This window comes from Lonchura striata, chromosome 4 (assembly GCF_046129695.1).
Source record: "Lonchura striata isolate bLonStr1 chromosome 4, bLonStr1.mat, whole genome shotgun sequence".
Classification (NCBI taxonomy): domain Eukaryota; kingdom Metazoa; phylum Chordata; class Aves; order Passeriformes; family Estrildidae; genus Lonchura; species Lonchura striata.
The window spans coordinates 66,288,294-66,303,744 of NC_134606.1; the positions used below are offsets into that span (position 1 = coordinate 66,288,294).

Consider the following 15,451-nt stretch of genomic DNA (forward strand, 5'->3'; position numbering starts at 1 on the left):
TGTAGGGAGAGCTGGAAGCCAGGGCAGTCTCTGCCTCAGGTGACCCCTATATGGGTTTTGGGGTGCCCTGGCTGCTGAGCTGCATGGCAGGGTGCTCCTTTCCCTGGCTGCAGCAGCACCTTTGTCTCTTCCCATCATGCTCAAAGTGCCCTTCTGGTTTTGTTTTCTTTACTTATTTTTGGTCCTGAGGTTTCCTTTCAGAATAGCTGCAGGGCATGGAAATAGGATGGTGTGGCTTCAGCCCTGCAGTGTGCCCGGGTAGGGCAGGAGCACTCTGCTCTGCTCATTTACCACTCTGCAAAAATAATAACTAAATCTGGACTCAGGAGCCATGTCAGCCTAAGCCAGACAGGGACACTCTGACCCTGAGGTCCTCAGGGGCTCGTGCAAGTACACCCAAAATGTACAGGGTGCCCTTGCTGGATGCAAGCTGCAGCACAAAGCTCAGGCCAGTGGCTGGTGCAAACCCCCCCACTAGACCACATTGGTTAAAACTCCATCCTTTGGAGGCAGATAAGCTGTTCTGTGTTTTGTTTCCAGCAAGGTGATATAATTTCATAATTATAAAATTATATTTCATAATTATGAAATTTCAATTGCTTTTAATAACAGATTCCTTTCAGACAAAAGGGTGATTCCTCCAAGCCCTGCCACCTTGGAGAGACGGAGTTTTTCCAAAAGCATTAAGGGACCAATGCTCCACGCCTGCCATGTGATTATTTTTAAAGGAATTTTAAAAAGTAAATTTCAACTGACAATGTTTTGGATGTGCTGGCTGAGTTCCCTGCTGGTCTCTCACCATGGTGCCAGTGAGGTTGCTGCTGCTGGCAGCCTGCCTGGGCAGCACCCACTCCAGGAGCTAAACATAGGTGCTGCCTGCACAAAGCACTTTGGCACATGTTAATTATCCTGGTGCTTTTTAGGAGTCTTGGGTGAAATATGTGTTTTTATAGCCAGTTTTCCATATTTTTTTTAAGCAGCCTGGAGCAGAAGCCCTTTAATTACATTAAAAATTGCCTCCCACCAGGACTGTCTGTTCCCAAGCCCTGATGAAATTTTAAGCTCAAAGCCAGCACATGCTCACTGCTTTCCTAGGCCAGGCAGCTTAGGACAGCAGGGGAGAATGGGAAGCCAGGGCTATCTCTGCCCTGAATGCCCAGCAAGGCACCCCCTCCAGCTGCTCCAGCCCCATGGGAGTTGGGAAGGACATAGGAATCCTCACAAATGCTGATCTCTCTCTTTATCAGAGGCTGCTGCGTTGGCACAGAACTGAGGATGAGGTTGGCTTTTTTTTTTTTTTCTTTCTTGGGGGGTGTTTTTTTTTGTGTGGGTTTTCCTGGCACAAGGTGTCAGCTGAAAGCCATGGCCAGCTCCAGGCCTCCCTTATAATTAGGATTCTTTGCAGTGACACAAGGGGCTTTGAAGCCTGTGGGGTAGCTGTGCTCTGCAGCCCCCAGGGGTTGCATGGTGGGCATATGGCATGGTCTGCTGCCAGGGGTTCTGGACCCTCGATGGGCTATGGGGGACCTCTCTGTCCCCAGAAACAAGTTATGTTCATAGTGTTCCCTCAGCAACTAACAAATCCCCATCATGTACCTGTGTAGTCCTGTACCTGCTGGGCTCCCCTGCATGTAGTTGAGGCTGGTTTTGCCCCTAGTTTTGAGAAGAAACATTCAGGTATTTTGTGACAAAGTGGATTTGCCTGTTTTAAATAACCACAGTTTTACCACTAGCTAAGCTGACCATTACAGATTTATTTTTCAGCCCTTCTCTTCCTTCTCTTCCTTCTCAGGCTGGAGCTCTGAAAGCATCAAGTGGGATTTGCAGCTCTCCTTGCCACTACAGGAAGCAAAGTTGCATTCGGTGAGGAGTCATTCCCTGAACTGCTACAGCCCAGATGTGCAGGAGCTTAGGGATCTTTGCTGAGGAGTGCAAGAAAAATCTGGGAAAGAAGGAGAGAGGTGCACTGGAGAGCTGGGTGGATGAAATCCAAGCAGGAAATTATAAATATAGGTAAAGGAGAAAAGACATCTCTGCAGAGGTGGGTGCAGGGGGCAGCATCCGCTTGCTGTATCCTGTCACCAAGGTCCCCAGTGTGATTTGAGTGCACATGTGGATGGGCTTTTTTCATTTCCCCCCCTTATTCTGCTTTGCTGGGGACATACACAGATTTCAGCTGAGCAATGCCTGATTTTTGAGAGCAGGGGACTGGGCTGGCCCCTGTGTGGGTCTGCGTAGTTGGCAGAGCATTAGAAACAAAGCAGACATGCATTTTGTAGCAACACTATGGAGGAAATAGCTCTCAAAGGGGCACTGGTGACACCTGTATCTAGTCCCCTTTTCTTTACCTTCTCTTACCACGGCCTTTGCAGGCATTCTGGAGAGGGAATTTTTTTATTTAGTTAGTTTTTTGGGTTTTTTCGGTCTAACGGCTCTGCACAAGTGGCTGTGGGGCTGGGCCTTCAAGGTCGGTCTTTTTGTCTACTTGAAAACACAGTGACAGAATTTCCCAAAAAGGGAGGTAGACACTCCCCAGGAACAGATTTCCCAATATTTTTTTTAATTAAAACCCAAAGTGTTATTACATCTTGGCCTCCCAGCCGCACATCTGAGGCCAGACCCTCAATTAAGCGGCGCAGCGCAAACCTCGCTGGGTTTGGCAGAGGCATGGGGCGCTATGTTTGTGCACCAAATCTGCCAGCGTTGAAGTTTTGGAGGGTTTTTGGTGCATGCTGGAGAGCTGGCGTCACTCCGGACAGGGCGGTGACTGGCCTGGGGGGAGCAAAGCCAGGCCTTATATCCCAGCAGGGCAGCAGCGGGAAGAAATCTGTGCCGGCTGACTCCGTGGATAGCTCTCAGTGCTGGGGCAGGGTAAGCTTGCTGCTGCTTTTCCCTGCTCACTTATGCATTGATGTCTGCTTTTTGCAGGGAGATGGGAGGGTCAGCTTGCTGGCAGGATTGGGGTGCTGCTTTTAGTCCTTTCCTGGATCTGTGGCTTCACGAAGCACTTGGATGGAGGGGATGAGCATCCAGAGCCTTGCTGTGAGATCAGAGAAACTTGTAGCCACTTGTTTTACAGCCTGAATTAAGCAAATATAAGCAAATTTCAAGCACAGATAAGTGTAATAACAATTCCCTACAAGCACTGCTGGTACACAGGCAGAGGAGAAAGGAAGGTTAGTGGGCCTGTTGAGCTCAGGGGGATGCTGGGAGCATTGTTCCCTGGGGGAAGGCTGGGGTGCTGCTGGAAGGATTGGGTGTGCTCCTTTCTCCTTGATGCAGGAGGGCAGGCTGTGCTGTGGTGCTTTGGGTGTCAGCTCAGACCTGCCCAGAGCTAAATCCCCTCCAGCTAAGCTTGTGTGGAGCTCTTTGCATTGGTGCCTTGCCACTGCTATTTTTGCCAATGGCAGGCTGTGAAGCCAATTATTTCCATTTTGTTTGTTTTTCCTCAGTGAGGTTACACTGTCTGTGGTGTAATTCCCAGGAGCACTGCTTCCTGGGCAAAGCCCAAGCAGGTCTTGGAACTATGGAAGGGTGTCCGCAGTGGGCAGTGCTCCCAGCACTCCAGCTGCTCCTGTTGCATCTCCAGTGGGGCTTGGCTTTCTCCCCTCCCTTAAGGGCAATGGGGAAACAGGAATAAGTCATACTTCTCCAGGTAAGCTTTGAGTTCACTACATGGTGAAACTTGCTTTTCTGGCTTTTTGTGGCTTCTAGAAAAAACAAAACATATTCATGGAAGTTGAGGCAGATCTTTAAAAGAAAGAAGAGAAAGAAATAATTTGGTCTACAGAGGGGTTGGGTGACCTCAGCAGGAAAGGCTGGAGGTCAGCTTTTCTTCTCCCCACTCACACATGTGGACACAGCCATGTGGACGGTTTGGAGTGGTGCTGGTGCTTTCTAGCTGAAAAGCAAGCCCTCTATGTGTTTTGGTGTTCCTAGAGACAGCAGCTATGAGGAGTGTCCTGGTGTTTGTCTGCCTGGTGGGGATGGCGAGCACCTTCTCGGTGAGTGCCAGGCGAGGGGGGACCCCGGCCTTGCCGGGGCTGGTGTGGGGCGTGTACCAACCCACCCTTTCCCCCAGGTCAAGAGCTGGCTGCTGCGACCCAAGCTGGATGACTCGGAAGAGAACGCGGTAGGGTCTCCCCGACCCTGCATGCCTAGTCCCACACGGGGCTGATGTGGAGGAAGAGCACATTTTGGTGACTCCTGTACCCAAGACCCAGACTGATGGGATTTCCCCCTCCTTTTCCTGGCAGGTTTTCAAGAGGCAGCACCGGCACTACCTGTACAAATACATCTACGTGTATTCCCCGCAGCGACGGTACCAGGTGGGTGCTTCCGAGGGGTTGCTGCTGCTTTGGCACCCTCCAAATGCAGAGACTTTGGCCCAAATGAGATAGAGGTATGGTCTGTGCCCTGTTGGCATGGCCTGTGGGCATGGGCACAGAACACTGTATTCGTGACACCACTGGGAACCCACCCACCTGCCTCCAACTTGGTTTTTCCTCTCCTTAGGGCAGTGACTCATCTGAGGAAGAGGGGGATGGCTCGGAGGAGGAGGAAGAGGGGGTGAGTATGGCAAACCAGCAGCCTGCAAAACAAATACGGGAATTTGGGAACTGTCTTTGGTTTTCTAGTCTCTGCTCATCAGCATTTGTGGTCACTGACTTCCCACAGGCTTGCACTCTGGATATAACTGGATTTTCTACTCTGGACCTTATTTTGGTTTTTTTTTTTTTGGTCAATATTTTCCTTTTGCTTTCTGTTTTCTTCCTGGGCAGGGGTTGCACCATACAACTCTGAAACAAATTCTCTGTGTTTCCATTTCCAGCAGCTCAGAAAGGAGCAGGACAGGCCAAAGAACAGAACCAGGGAGTTTCACACAAGGAAAAAAGTGCTGTTAAGAACTCCTGTTACCTTTCTCTTTCAGAGTCTGTTACCCCTATGGCACTGAGAACATCCCTATGGAAAATCCAGTTATGCTCTGCATGTGTGTCTGTGGAGTGACACAAGCTGATGCTATATTGGGAAAGTCAAATTTGTACCAGTCAGGTGGTAAAGCTGGTCCTGTCTGCTGGATCACTGGGAGCTTGGGCACCTCTGTAGCTGTGAGAGCAACTCAGGTCCAAAATTAAATGTAAGGGGTAACAAGGATCTTTTGTGCCTTATTGGGCTGCAAGTGCTCAAAAATAGTCCATTTGGTCTCAGGCACACAGGTGCTTTGAAATAAGGATCTGGTATGCTTAGAATCCTGTGTGTCACACCTAATCAAGTCTTTTATTTTTTTCTTTTTTAACAGTTATTTAATGAAAGCCAGGGAACTCTGCTTTGGGGGCCTGTCAGGGTTTGGGATATAGCATGGGGTTGGCCCCTGTGCCAGCCCTGGCACCTCCCTGCAGTTTGCCCCCTTTTTACCTGTTTCTCTCCCCTACCACTGCAATCTCTAGGGATAAATTTGAGCAGTGGGATGGGCAGCAACAGGTGGAATTTCATTTCTCAGGAAGAAATTAACTGGTATGCAGTAATGTAGCTGCTCTTTAGGTCTGCCCTTTTCATTTGGAGGGTTGTTCCCATGCAGGGATGCACCTTCACTGTCAGGGTGGTCAGCAAGATGAATTGTGCTAAAAGGCCCCAAGGTCAGTTATAGGTATGTAAAAAGCATTATCAAGTATATAGGTATGGGAAAAGAATTATATAGTCTGCTGTATAGGAAGCATTGCTTCCACTGGCACAGCTGGCTGCACTGTGCAATTTGATGGCTCTCCTGTTGGAGAGGAGAGCAGCCTGGATTTTCTCTGCCAGCAGGTGCACCTGTATGTCAAGGTCTGAGGTGCCCCAAAATGCCAGGGTAGCCATCCTTGGTCTGGGCATGTGAGCAGCAGGGGTTGCCCAGGGCAGCGATGACATTGACCTCAGGTGTTCCTGCCATGGCTGGGCTCCACCTCCCAGGCTGGGCCCTGGGTGAATTCCCCACCAGTTCCTCAGTGTCTGCTCCAGGCTCTGTTTGCATTTGGGTTATTTCTTACCCTTTCTTTAGCCGTGCACCCCCGGCTCTGCTGCTGATCTCTGGAGCCAAGTGTTGCCAATAGCTGATTGCTGGTGGGGTTTGGGCTCAGGCCTGACTTTGAGCCGTCACACTCTCACTGACCGTCCACACATGACATGCAGTGTGTCCACATGTAGTGTGCCTGTGGCTTTCTTTGTTTACTGGAAACTGGGGGAGGAAACTTCAGAAGAAAACCTTTAGATGCTTTGCAAAGCAAAATGTGGAGCCAGAATGGAAACACCCAACTCCAGCCACCACCACATAATTGCACAGCTCCAGTTGCCCTGCTGCAGCTTCTACATTTCAGCCTGGAACAAGACCTGTGGGAAAGCAAGGAACTCAGAGCAATGCCCAAATGCTCTGTGTGGATGCTCTGTACCCCTCTCGCTGCTGGGAGGCCTGTGCTGCACTCCAGCTGCTGACCCCCTGCCCTGTCCTGTACCTGTTCTTGTAGGAACCATTTTATGCTGGCACCAAGGCAGCTGGACACCCCGCTGGAGTAGCCCCTGAGGACTGCCAAGGTGCACTGACAGGAGATGTCACATCCCCCCAGCAGGTGTGGTTTGGGGAGCTAGAGGGAGACCCATGGGGAGGGGACTGTTCACTGCATGCTGGCTTGTACCCATGGGATGGCCTGCACCCTGTTTCTGCTTGAGGGGTTGCTGTGGAAATACCGATAGCTGGACCAAGCTCTGGGCATTAACCTGGGGCTGGAAGGGATACCCCAGAAAGACAGTCCTGCCGTGCAATGTGTGGGGGGATGCTCAGTTGTGCCCATACCTTCCCCTTCCCACATGGAGCTGCAGCCTCCTGACATCTGAGTAATGCTGTGCTGTCTTCCCTCTGCCAGAGCGAGGGCTGCCAAAGGATCAGGCAGAGGACTGCCAACAAGGAGGAAGACTCTGAAAATGAAGACAGTGATGAGAATGAAGAGGAAGAGGAGGACGAAGAAGTAGATGAGAATGAGAATGGTGTCAATGGCACAAGCACCAATACCACAGAGGGTATTGGACCTCATGGCAATGGCACTGTGGCGGCTGAGGAGGCCACTGGTGAAGCTGAGGAAGAGGAAGAAGGGGAAGAGGAGGAAGAAGAAGAAGAAGAAGAGGAAGAGGAGGAGGAAGAGGAAGCTGAAGCCACCACCATTGCAAGCACCACCAACGAAGAGGGTCTGACACAGGCGACCACTATAGATGATGGGGGACCCACAGATGCCACCACAGATGCCACCACAGTTGGGGAGCTGTGGGAGTATGATGTGACAGCCAGGGACCACAGCCGGGGTGAGGAGGGCACCACTGAGGGGGGGTACGAGGATCAGGATGAGTACGCACGTGGGGACAGCTACCGGGCCTATGAGGATGAGTACGGCTACTACAAAGGGCACGGGTACGATGTGTATGGCCAGGATTACTACTACAGCCAGTGAGCAGGGGGGACAGCCCTGCCAGCCCCAGCCACTCAGGAAGGTGCATTTGAAGGATCCCTGGAGCCACCACATGCCAGAGGGGATGCCAGGCATCTTGCCATGCACGCTGGCTCCATCCTAGGCTTTTTTTTTTTTTTTTTTGGTATCTTGCAAAGTGAAATGAAATGAAATGAAATGAAATAAAATGAAATGAAATGAAATAATAAAGCAACTGAACTGAGCTTGTTGATGACAAAAGGTTTGCTGCCAAATTTTCTGGGGTCAGTGCAGCAGCACAGTGCTTGCTGAGGGGCTGAGGGGCTACAGTTGCCCATGATGCTTAGGGCAGAATCTTGTTATTCCAGCTCAGATGCACATGAAAGGAGGGAGGAACAGCAAGGCTAACACGGAAAGCTTCTGTAGAGTGCCCTCTGAAAAATGAAAGGGTGCTCTTAGGGACACTGCTGTGGGGTTACAGCCACATTTTATGTAAAGTTGATGTGAATTTCCAATAAGTGAGCAGTGATAACTTTATCATGTCTTCTATTCCTTGGTAATGTGCCTCCCATGGCCTGACCACACACCAGGTAATGTTAATAAGGGTAAAACCATTAATTTCTCTTTCTGTGCATCACTAGCTGTAGATGCACACCCTTGTAATGAGGGCTTTGCTTTGTCCCTCCATCAGGCATGTAGGTACAAGGCTGGGCAACTTGGATGTGTGTCTTGAACACCAGTACTGCAGCCCAAAATGTCCCTGTCATACGTCCTCATTCCCAGAGCAAGGTAGGGCTGTCACAGTGACAGTGGTGTATCCACTCCCCTCCTCCATCAGCGATGGGGATGCCTAGCTGAGAGTCCTCAGGATCCCTGGCCAACTGGTGATCTGCATTATGGTCAGGGTTAGAACAAATCCCACTGGGTTCCAGGCAGATGCCACCATCTGGGAATAGTGATGGCCCTTATGAACAATTTATGGCAGGTACCATGCTGCTCTTGCACTCCTAGGAAGGGAGCCTGAGTTCAGCTTCTGATGTAGGTCCAACTGCAGAACTAGTCTATTTCTGCAGCAGCAAGTTGCTGGCCACTGTACAAAACTTCTTACGTATGCCAAAGCCAGGCTGCAGCTTCTGGGGAGGCAGGAGGTGCTGCCTGCAACGTTGGCACCCCTGGGGACAAATTCCTATGGGGGCACTGAGGAGCCCTGCATGCACTCATGGCTGGTGTGATGGAACACAAGAGTTCCATCAACCACATCCCCAGGGGGTGCCCAGATACGTCAGGGAACTGGCATGGACAAAGGGCCCTGGCACTGCCAGGGGCTGGGCCCTGTTCCTACAGGGCGCGTAGCCCAGTCCCATGTGCGTCAATCCCCCGGGCATCTGTCAAAGGCTCTCCTCCAGGAACCAAGGCACATGGGCTGGCCTCCCTGGGGGGTGGCATCCGACTGCCACTCCCTCAAGCTCCTGCTTGAGGCTGGATGCTGATGGTTTAAGCATTTCTGGTGATAATGCAGGAGTCATGCCAGCTCCCAGGGTTTGGGTTAGGGCAGAGTGGAGAGTGGGATGGGAGCTGCTGTCACCATCAGCACCACAGTGACTGCCTGAGCCAGGCTGGCTTCAGCACTGGAAACCCTTCGTGGCAAGGGTGTAGGTGACCAGCAATGCCACCAAAAGTAGAGGTAGGGAGAAGGAGGGCTTGTACATCGTGCACACCCTTTTAGCACTTCTTCGTAATGAAGCTGGGCCCAAAGAGACCTGTGCAAGCAGCGCATGAGAAAATATAATTTTTTTTTTTCTTTTTTGCCACTCTTCTATTTTGCACTTGCACAGGTTTAGTTCAGAGGAGTTGAGGTTGAAACCCAAAAAGCAAGTGTCAGAAGACACAGCATGGTGGTGGCTCTCAGCTTTGCCAACACTGCCCTTCTGTGCCAAAGGGCCAGGACCAGGCCTGGCTCTGGATCTTGCCCTTCCATTTCTGCAGCCCTGCTGGCTTTCCCATGTTAGTCACAGTGAGCAAGCCAAGACCCACTGCACACCCTCTTATCGATAACCAAGCTGGATGGGTGCCACACTAAGATCTGCACTAATCATTGAGCAATTTTGCCTTCAGAAGAGATATTTATAAACTATGCTTTCTGTTTATCCAGCCAGGTGGAACATTTGATAGCTGTCTTTTACCACAAACACATTTTTAGCTGGAAATTACTCCCCCTGGTTATCTGTGAGTGCTGCCAGAGCTGACAAATGTCCCTGGGCAGGAGCTGATTGGCTCTGTGCACCTGGGGCCAACTTTAAATTTCAGCAAAGTGGGCACAGGCTCCACAGTCTCCACTGGGACCTGCCTCCAACAGGAAAAGGTAATCTGCTTATCTAGCTTCCTGCCCAGTCTCTCCCTAGCCCTTCAACTCTGCTGCCAGGGCTTCTCCTGCTTTCACTCTGGGCAAGCCACAATGGGGATGGGGACATCCCAATCCTTGGCTGTGCACATCTCTTGAGCTTACATTGCTTTTGTACTGCTGATCCTTGTGCATGAATTTCCTTCTGGTGTTTCCTGTAGTAACACTGGTATGTCTTCAGTCACTGGGATGGACCTGCAAGCTCAAGCAAGAGTGGTTGGGTGAAATGAGAATTATTGGCCAATGGAGGTATTGCCTGCTGCCATTTATTAGTGCTGTGAAAGCCTGCTGCTTTCTTAATTCAGATTTACAAACAGCTTTGCTTGCAGCAACTTTGAGGGATCATTTATGGCAAATATCCACCCAAGCTGCTTTGACAGAGGAAGTTAGGCAGTTTAATAGGCAGTGTCAGAGCTCCCACTCAGAGCTGCTGGCTGTGCCCTAAGCATGTGGTGAGAGCATTGCCCTTGTTGTGAGGGATGCAAAGAGGCAGGACAATGCCAAGGGCCACCACAAAGCCTGGGAAAAGCTGAGGTCACTGGAAAACCCTCCTGCCGTGGGAGCTTTGGGATAGCAGGGGCTTTTAGGTCGCTGCTAACCAGGATTATTGAGGACCACAAGTCCCAGGAAGACAAACTGCAGCAACGCTTCACTTTGTACCTCCAGGAGCAGCCCAAGATGCAAGCATCCCTTGCCTGTCTGTGCCTGTGCCTGCTCAGCACAACCCTCGCCACACCCGTGAGTATGGCTTTTCCTGGGTTCTCAGCATACTGCTGGAAGCATGAGATGTGCTATCCTGTGCATCTTGGCATGCTTTCAGCAGCGGGAACACATGGGCTGTAGTTGTGTACACCACCTCTAGTGCCTGGGGAAGGGAGTAAGGTGGACAGCAGAAGCGAGCCCAGAAGAAAAATATATATATTAACACTGAGGGGGCTGAGCATGTCCCTTCAGTTTAGCAATCAGAGCATTGCACAAGTGTCTGTCTGGGTGGCTGGTACCTCTTCTCCTGGATTTCTGTGGATCTGGGATCTGCCCGGTGCTTTTGGCCTGTGAACAGCCTGAGCCAAGCCACAGGAAGGGAGGTATGGGAAGGGTGCTCATCTTACCTGTGTGGGGAACAGTGGTCAGCGGGGTGCCCACAATATTTTCCAGCTCTTCTAATGTGAAATTTTGAGAAATTTAACTAAAACCAGGGCAAACGAAGATGAGCCATTTTTGTCCTGCATAACTGTTGCTCAGCTTACTAAATACATAGCTAGGGTGAAAGTCTGCTCCTAGAAAAGGTTTGCTTTTTGTCAGGATAGGGAGGAGGGAAATCCCATCTTCTCTGAGAAGGCTCCTCCTCCCATGTGTATTTTACCCCCTTCTCTTGAGTCTTTACCCCACAGAGCAAACTCTCACAACCCAGTCTGCAGCAGAGCAGCCCAGGGGAAGGCAATAAATCAGCACAGATTTGCTTTTCAGATAGGGGCACAGATGGGAATTAATGCTATGCTGTGTGACCAGAGCTTTGACACTGTTCACAAACAATGAAACAACCTGGGAATATTCAATACTTTGGGGTGTGTTTCTGCCCCTTCAGATGGGCTTGGGATGTTTCAGTGACTAATTTTTCTGAAATCAAAGAGGACTCCCCTCCATGGGGCTGTCTCTCACTCTGGCATGTAGGGAATGCCTGAAATGGCTTTGTGGTGCTCAGCTACCAGCAGTAGGTCCCCCAACCCTGAGAGATGCACTAGCCAATGCCCACCAAAAGATGCCAGGATAATCAGGGAGAGCTGGAAGCCTGCAAGCATATACAGAAACCCAGCCGTGAGGACACAGAGGTCGCTGCTCAGTAGCTCAGCAAACACTGGCTGTAAACTCCACCAGTTAACCAGCTCCGGACTCTCATCACAGGCAGATCCAAGCAGTAAGCTGGAGCATTCTTTTTTGAGCAGTGGTACTATGTATTAAAAATGCTCTGTGGTAAAATCCTCTGCAGCAGTCTCCAGGAAAATATTATTTGTTATTTATCAATAATACCCTATGAAAGCTATCATGCAATACAATCATGCTGTAGCAAAATTCACAATACTTTTCGGATCCTGGAAATGGGATTTTGACCTTTCCTACTACTGCTGTCTTTAAGTCAGCACCCCAGGTAGTGCCTGGGAATTTATTGGCTTATCAATGCACTTTTCCCACCCTTCCCTGAAGGTGGGAAAAGGTGGATGGTCAGCAGTGGGCAGTGGCAGCTGCCTGTATGCTGAGGCAATATTCGATGCCTCAGCTCTTGCCTGTGTTTTGCTGCCCACAGGTGCCACCGCCGCTGCCTAGGAGAGCTGCTGGGAACTGTGTGGGACAACACCGGGTATGTATCCTTCTGCCACCTCCTGGGGCCTCAGTGGGTAGTCATGGGATTCTACTGCAGTGCCAGATACAGAAAGGGAAACTTCTGCCAATGTAATTAATAAGAAAATGGTGGGTTTTGGTTATTTTCTTCCCCACCAGATACTTCTGAAAAGCTGCAACGCCAAGCATGGCTTCTACATTTTCAAATATGTATACTCATACTCGACGCGGAGGAACCAGACACAGATAAAGGTAAGGCGGTGGCCAGGGGACACTGCTGGATCCCGGCTTGGCTGCGGTGCCCCCAGCAACAATCCATCACCCTGACCTCTCCCTTGTGTGTACTCCACAGAAAGAAGAGGCTGGCCACCAGAGCATCATCCCCAGCCACCGGCTGGATGAGGATAATGCCAGACGAGAGCCACCGGCTGGGTCGGCTGGGACGGCCCCAAAGCACAGTGACAACAGCAGCACTGAAGTAGTCGAGTATGGGATTGTCTTCAAACCTAAACCCCACAGCACCCCAGGCATCAGCAAGGATGGCCCCAGTCCTCACCCTGGCACCGGCACACGAGCGCGGGGCAGTGGTGGTGGCATGGGTCCCATCCCATCCAGCTCAGAGGGCAGCGGCGATCTGGATTTCGTGGTGGAAGTTGATGGCGGTGCTCCCGTTCTCTCTCAGGGTGAACGCCCCAGTGAGGTTGTGGTGGGGAACAGGTCCAGTGTCAGGAGTGAGGATAAGGATGATGGTGCCCCCAGGGTGACTCCGGGGGGGGGAGCCGTGTTTGCTGGGAGGGAGAGGGCCCCTACTACCAGAGGGGCAGGGGATGAGGGCAGCGGGGAGGCCACTGTCTCTGGCCAAGGGCAGGAGGGTGTTAAGCAGGGTACAGGGACAGGAGGCATTGCTTTGTCCTCTGTCACTGAGAAGATGGAGGATGTCCTAGTGGATGCCGCAGGTGTGGATGAATATGATTACATCCCCGATTCAGGCAGTGTCACCGTCACCCGTGGGAGCCTGGGCAGCACAGACAGGGCCAATGGCTTCACCCAGTTCTCTCCAGGCAAGGATGACGAGGTTAACATCTTCATTGGGAGGGCGAACATCCATGTGGGGGAGCAGGAAACCACGCAGGCTGGTGTCACCGTGGGTAGGGAGAATGACAGCATCCCCTCTGTGGGAAGCGGCAGGCCCCTCCGCAGGCTGGACGTCACTGCGGCACCCAGTGGTGAAGATGACAGCATCCCTGCCCACAGGCAGCCCGAAAGAATGGCCACCAGAGCCACCCCAACCCGCGGGGACAGCCTTGCCAGCAGCCTCAGGGACGGCCATCTCACTGGAGAGGATGAGGAAGGTGCCACCACCATTGGCGTTGATAGAGGACTGGTAACCCCTGTCGCCTGGACAGTCACTAGTGGTGACACTAGCAGCTCCACAGTGACCAGAATCCACGGGAAAGATGACGATGAGGAGAGAGGAGAGGGACAGAAGTCCAAGGGGAAGCCAGACCGTGTGGCTACCACGACCCCCCACCACTGGGATGACACGGAGGCCACTGTTGCTGTCCCAGCCAAGGGGGCCGGCATCCGCCCGGCCGCGACCGAGGGGGACCGCACCACGCCGTCGGTGACAGCCAGCAGCCACAGGGCAGGCACGGGCACTGTGCTGGGCAGAGGAGGCAGTGGGGAAGCAGGCACAGCCACCTCCAGACCCTCCCGTGCGGAAGGGGCAGGGGTGAGGGTCCGTCCAGGGGGAGCAGGGCTCGCCAAGACACCCAGGGTGGACACCGCACCAAGTGGGAAACCCAGCGGCTGGGCAGCGAGCGGGGCCCAGACGAGCGCTGGCGGCTCTGATGGCGATGCTGGGGGCAGGTCTCATGCCGCCAAAGCAGGAGGCAGCCCTGCCCCACAGGCAGGGCGAGACACGGGCAGCACGGCAGCGGGCCGGGAGCGGGGCCGAGGCGGAGCGAGCGCGACGGCAGCGCCGCGGGCCGGGGGCGGCCGGCGGCGCGGGCAGCCGGGCGGGAGGCTGGGCGCCGCGGCGCCGGGCACCGTGGCCGTGCTGGGCCGCAGCCGGCAGCTGGACCAGCTGAAGCGCGCCGACGAGCTCCACGTCCGCGAGCGGGCCTTCTACAGCCTCGGCGGCCCCCAGGGCCCCTACCCCGGCCTCGGGAGCTCCGACAGCAGCCAGTCCTCCGAGGGGGAGCGGGGCAGCCACAGCGAGAGCGGGCAGGCGGGGCTGCAGCCCTCGGGGTACCCGCAGGGCCGCTGGATCCAGGGGCCGCTCTGAGGCACGGCCGGCACCACCCCGCACGCCGCATTTTCTGCCTTGGCATCCCCACTGCGGGCTCTGCTCTTGCCTGGGTGAGGGGCAGGTTGCTGGGGGCACACGGTGCTTCGCAGCCCAGGAGCCAAAAAATCACTGGTTCACGCAATCTGCTGTTAATCTGGGGGAGGCTGCACATGGCACAGCAGCAGGAATGTACTGTGGGTGTGCTAGGGAACAGCAGCTATGCTACAGGGCATAGGGTAGCGGTGTTTGTGCACTGATGCAAAGCAACTAAGGAAGCATTGAGAAAAAGCCTCTGTCCTCGCTGTTTCACTTCCAGCCTACTGGAGAAATAAAGGCGTTTCTGTACCTGAGGATCTGCTGACTCTGGTGTTTGCAATGGGACTTCAGGCAGTCACTGCCACAAGCACCGTGCTGGGAGTGGGCTGGTCCCTAGGCATAAGGGGGTTTCTGGCCCTAGCACATCCCTGGCCCTGCCATTTCTTGTGGGACTGCAATTTGGCCAACAAGCCCCACACATCCCTCCCCTGGGGTACCAAATGCTGCCAGATCCTGCCCAGGGCCACCGGCATCCCTGGGCTTGCTAGGGAAGCCCACAGAGCATCCTTTCCTCCACGTCCCCCAGCAAGAAGTCCTCATCATGCCCTCCTGATGGTACATTTCCTGGCCACACTGTCCTTCCAGGAGCACCCTGGCTGTGCCACCGCCACTCCTGCCACTGGGCCCCGCACACAGGCCAGGCTGGGCTTTGACGTCCTGGAGCCATGCCCTCAGTGGTGCTTAGAGTTAATCACTGTTTATGCAATTGCAAGTTGTTTTTTCTGTCTGAGAAACTGCTAAAACAGGTGTGTTCAGCAGCGCACCAGAGCGAATGGCACAGCGGAAGAGGTGTTGAGCCTCAGGGAGAGAGGTATTGCCTCAGCACATGCTGAGGGGACTCACCACACATGCTGTGTCCATGCAGGGAGCATGTGG

The 15,451-nt window shown here is 53.0% G+C and overlaps 2 protein-coding genes across 3 annotated transcripts; both read left to right on the top strand.

Moving 5' to 3' along the window:
* The first annotated feature begins 1,104 nt into the window (after window positions 1-1,104).
* Window positions 1,105-7,694, top strand: IBSP (integrin binding sialoprotein). 2 transcript variants are annotated; one of them, XM_021526524.3, is made up of 8 exons: window positions 1,105-1,280; window positions 1,793-1,863; window positions 3,940-4,004; window positions 4,082-4,132; window positions 4,257-4,328; window positions 4,516-4,569; window positions 6,501-6,602; window positions 6,897-7,694. In XM_021526524.3, exons 3-8 carry the CDS (start codon window positions 3,951-3,953, stop codon window positions 7,473-7,475), a joined length of 912 nt encoding a protein of 303 aa, XP_021382199.1. In that variant the 5' UTR covers window positions 1,105-1,280; window positions 1,793-1,863; window positions 3,940-3,950; the 3' UTR covers window positions 7,476-7,694. The 2 variants fall into 2 exon arrangements, with proteins under 2 accessions (XP_021382199.1, XP_021382200.1); XM_021526525.3 differs by lacking the exons at window positions 1,105-1,280; window positions 1,793-1,863 and adding an exon at window positions 2,834-2,871.
* Window positions 7,695-10,530: 2,836 nt separating this feature from the next.
* On the top strand, window positions 10,531-14,476 carry MEPE (matrix extracellular phosphoglycoprotein). Its single transcript, XM_077782590.1, has 4 exons — window positions 10,531-10,590; window positions 12,155-12,208; window positions 12,349-12,441; window positions 12,542-14,476. Exons 1-4 carry the CDS (start codon window positions 10,531-10,533, stop codon window positions 14,474-14,476), a joined length of 2,142 nt encoding a protein of 713 aa, XP_077638716.1.
* Window positions 14,477-15,451: the final 975 nt, after the last annotated feature.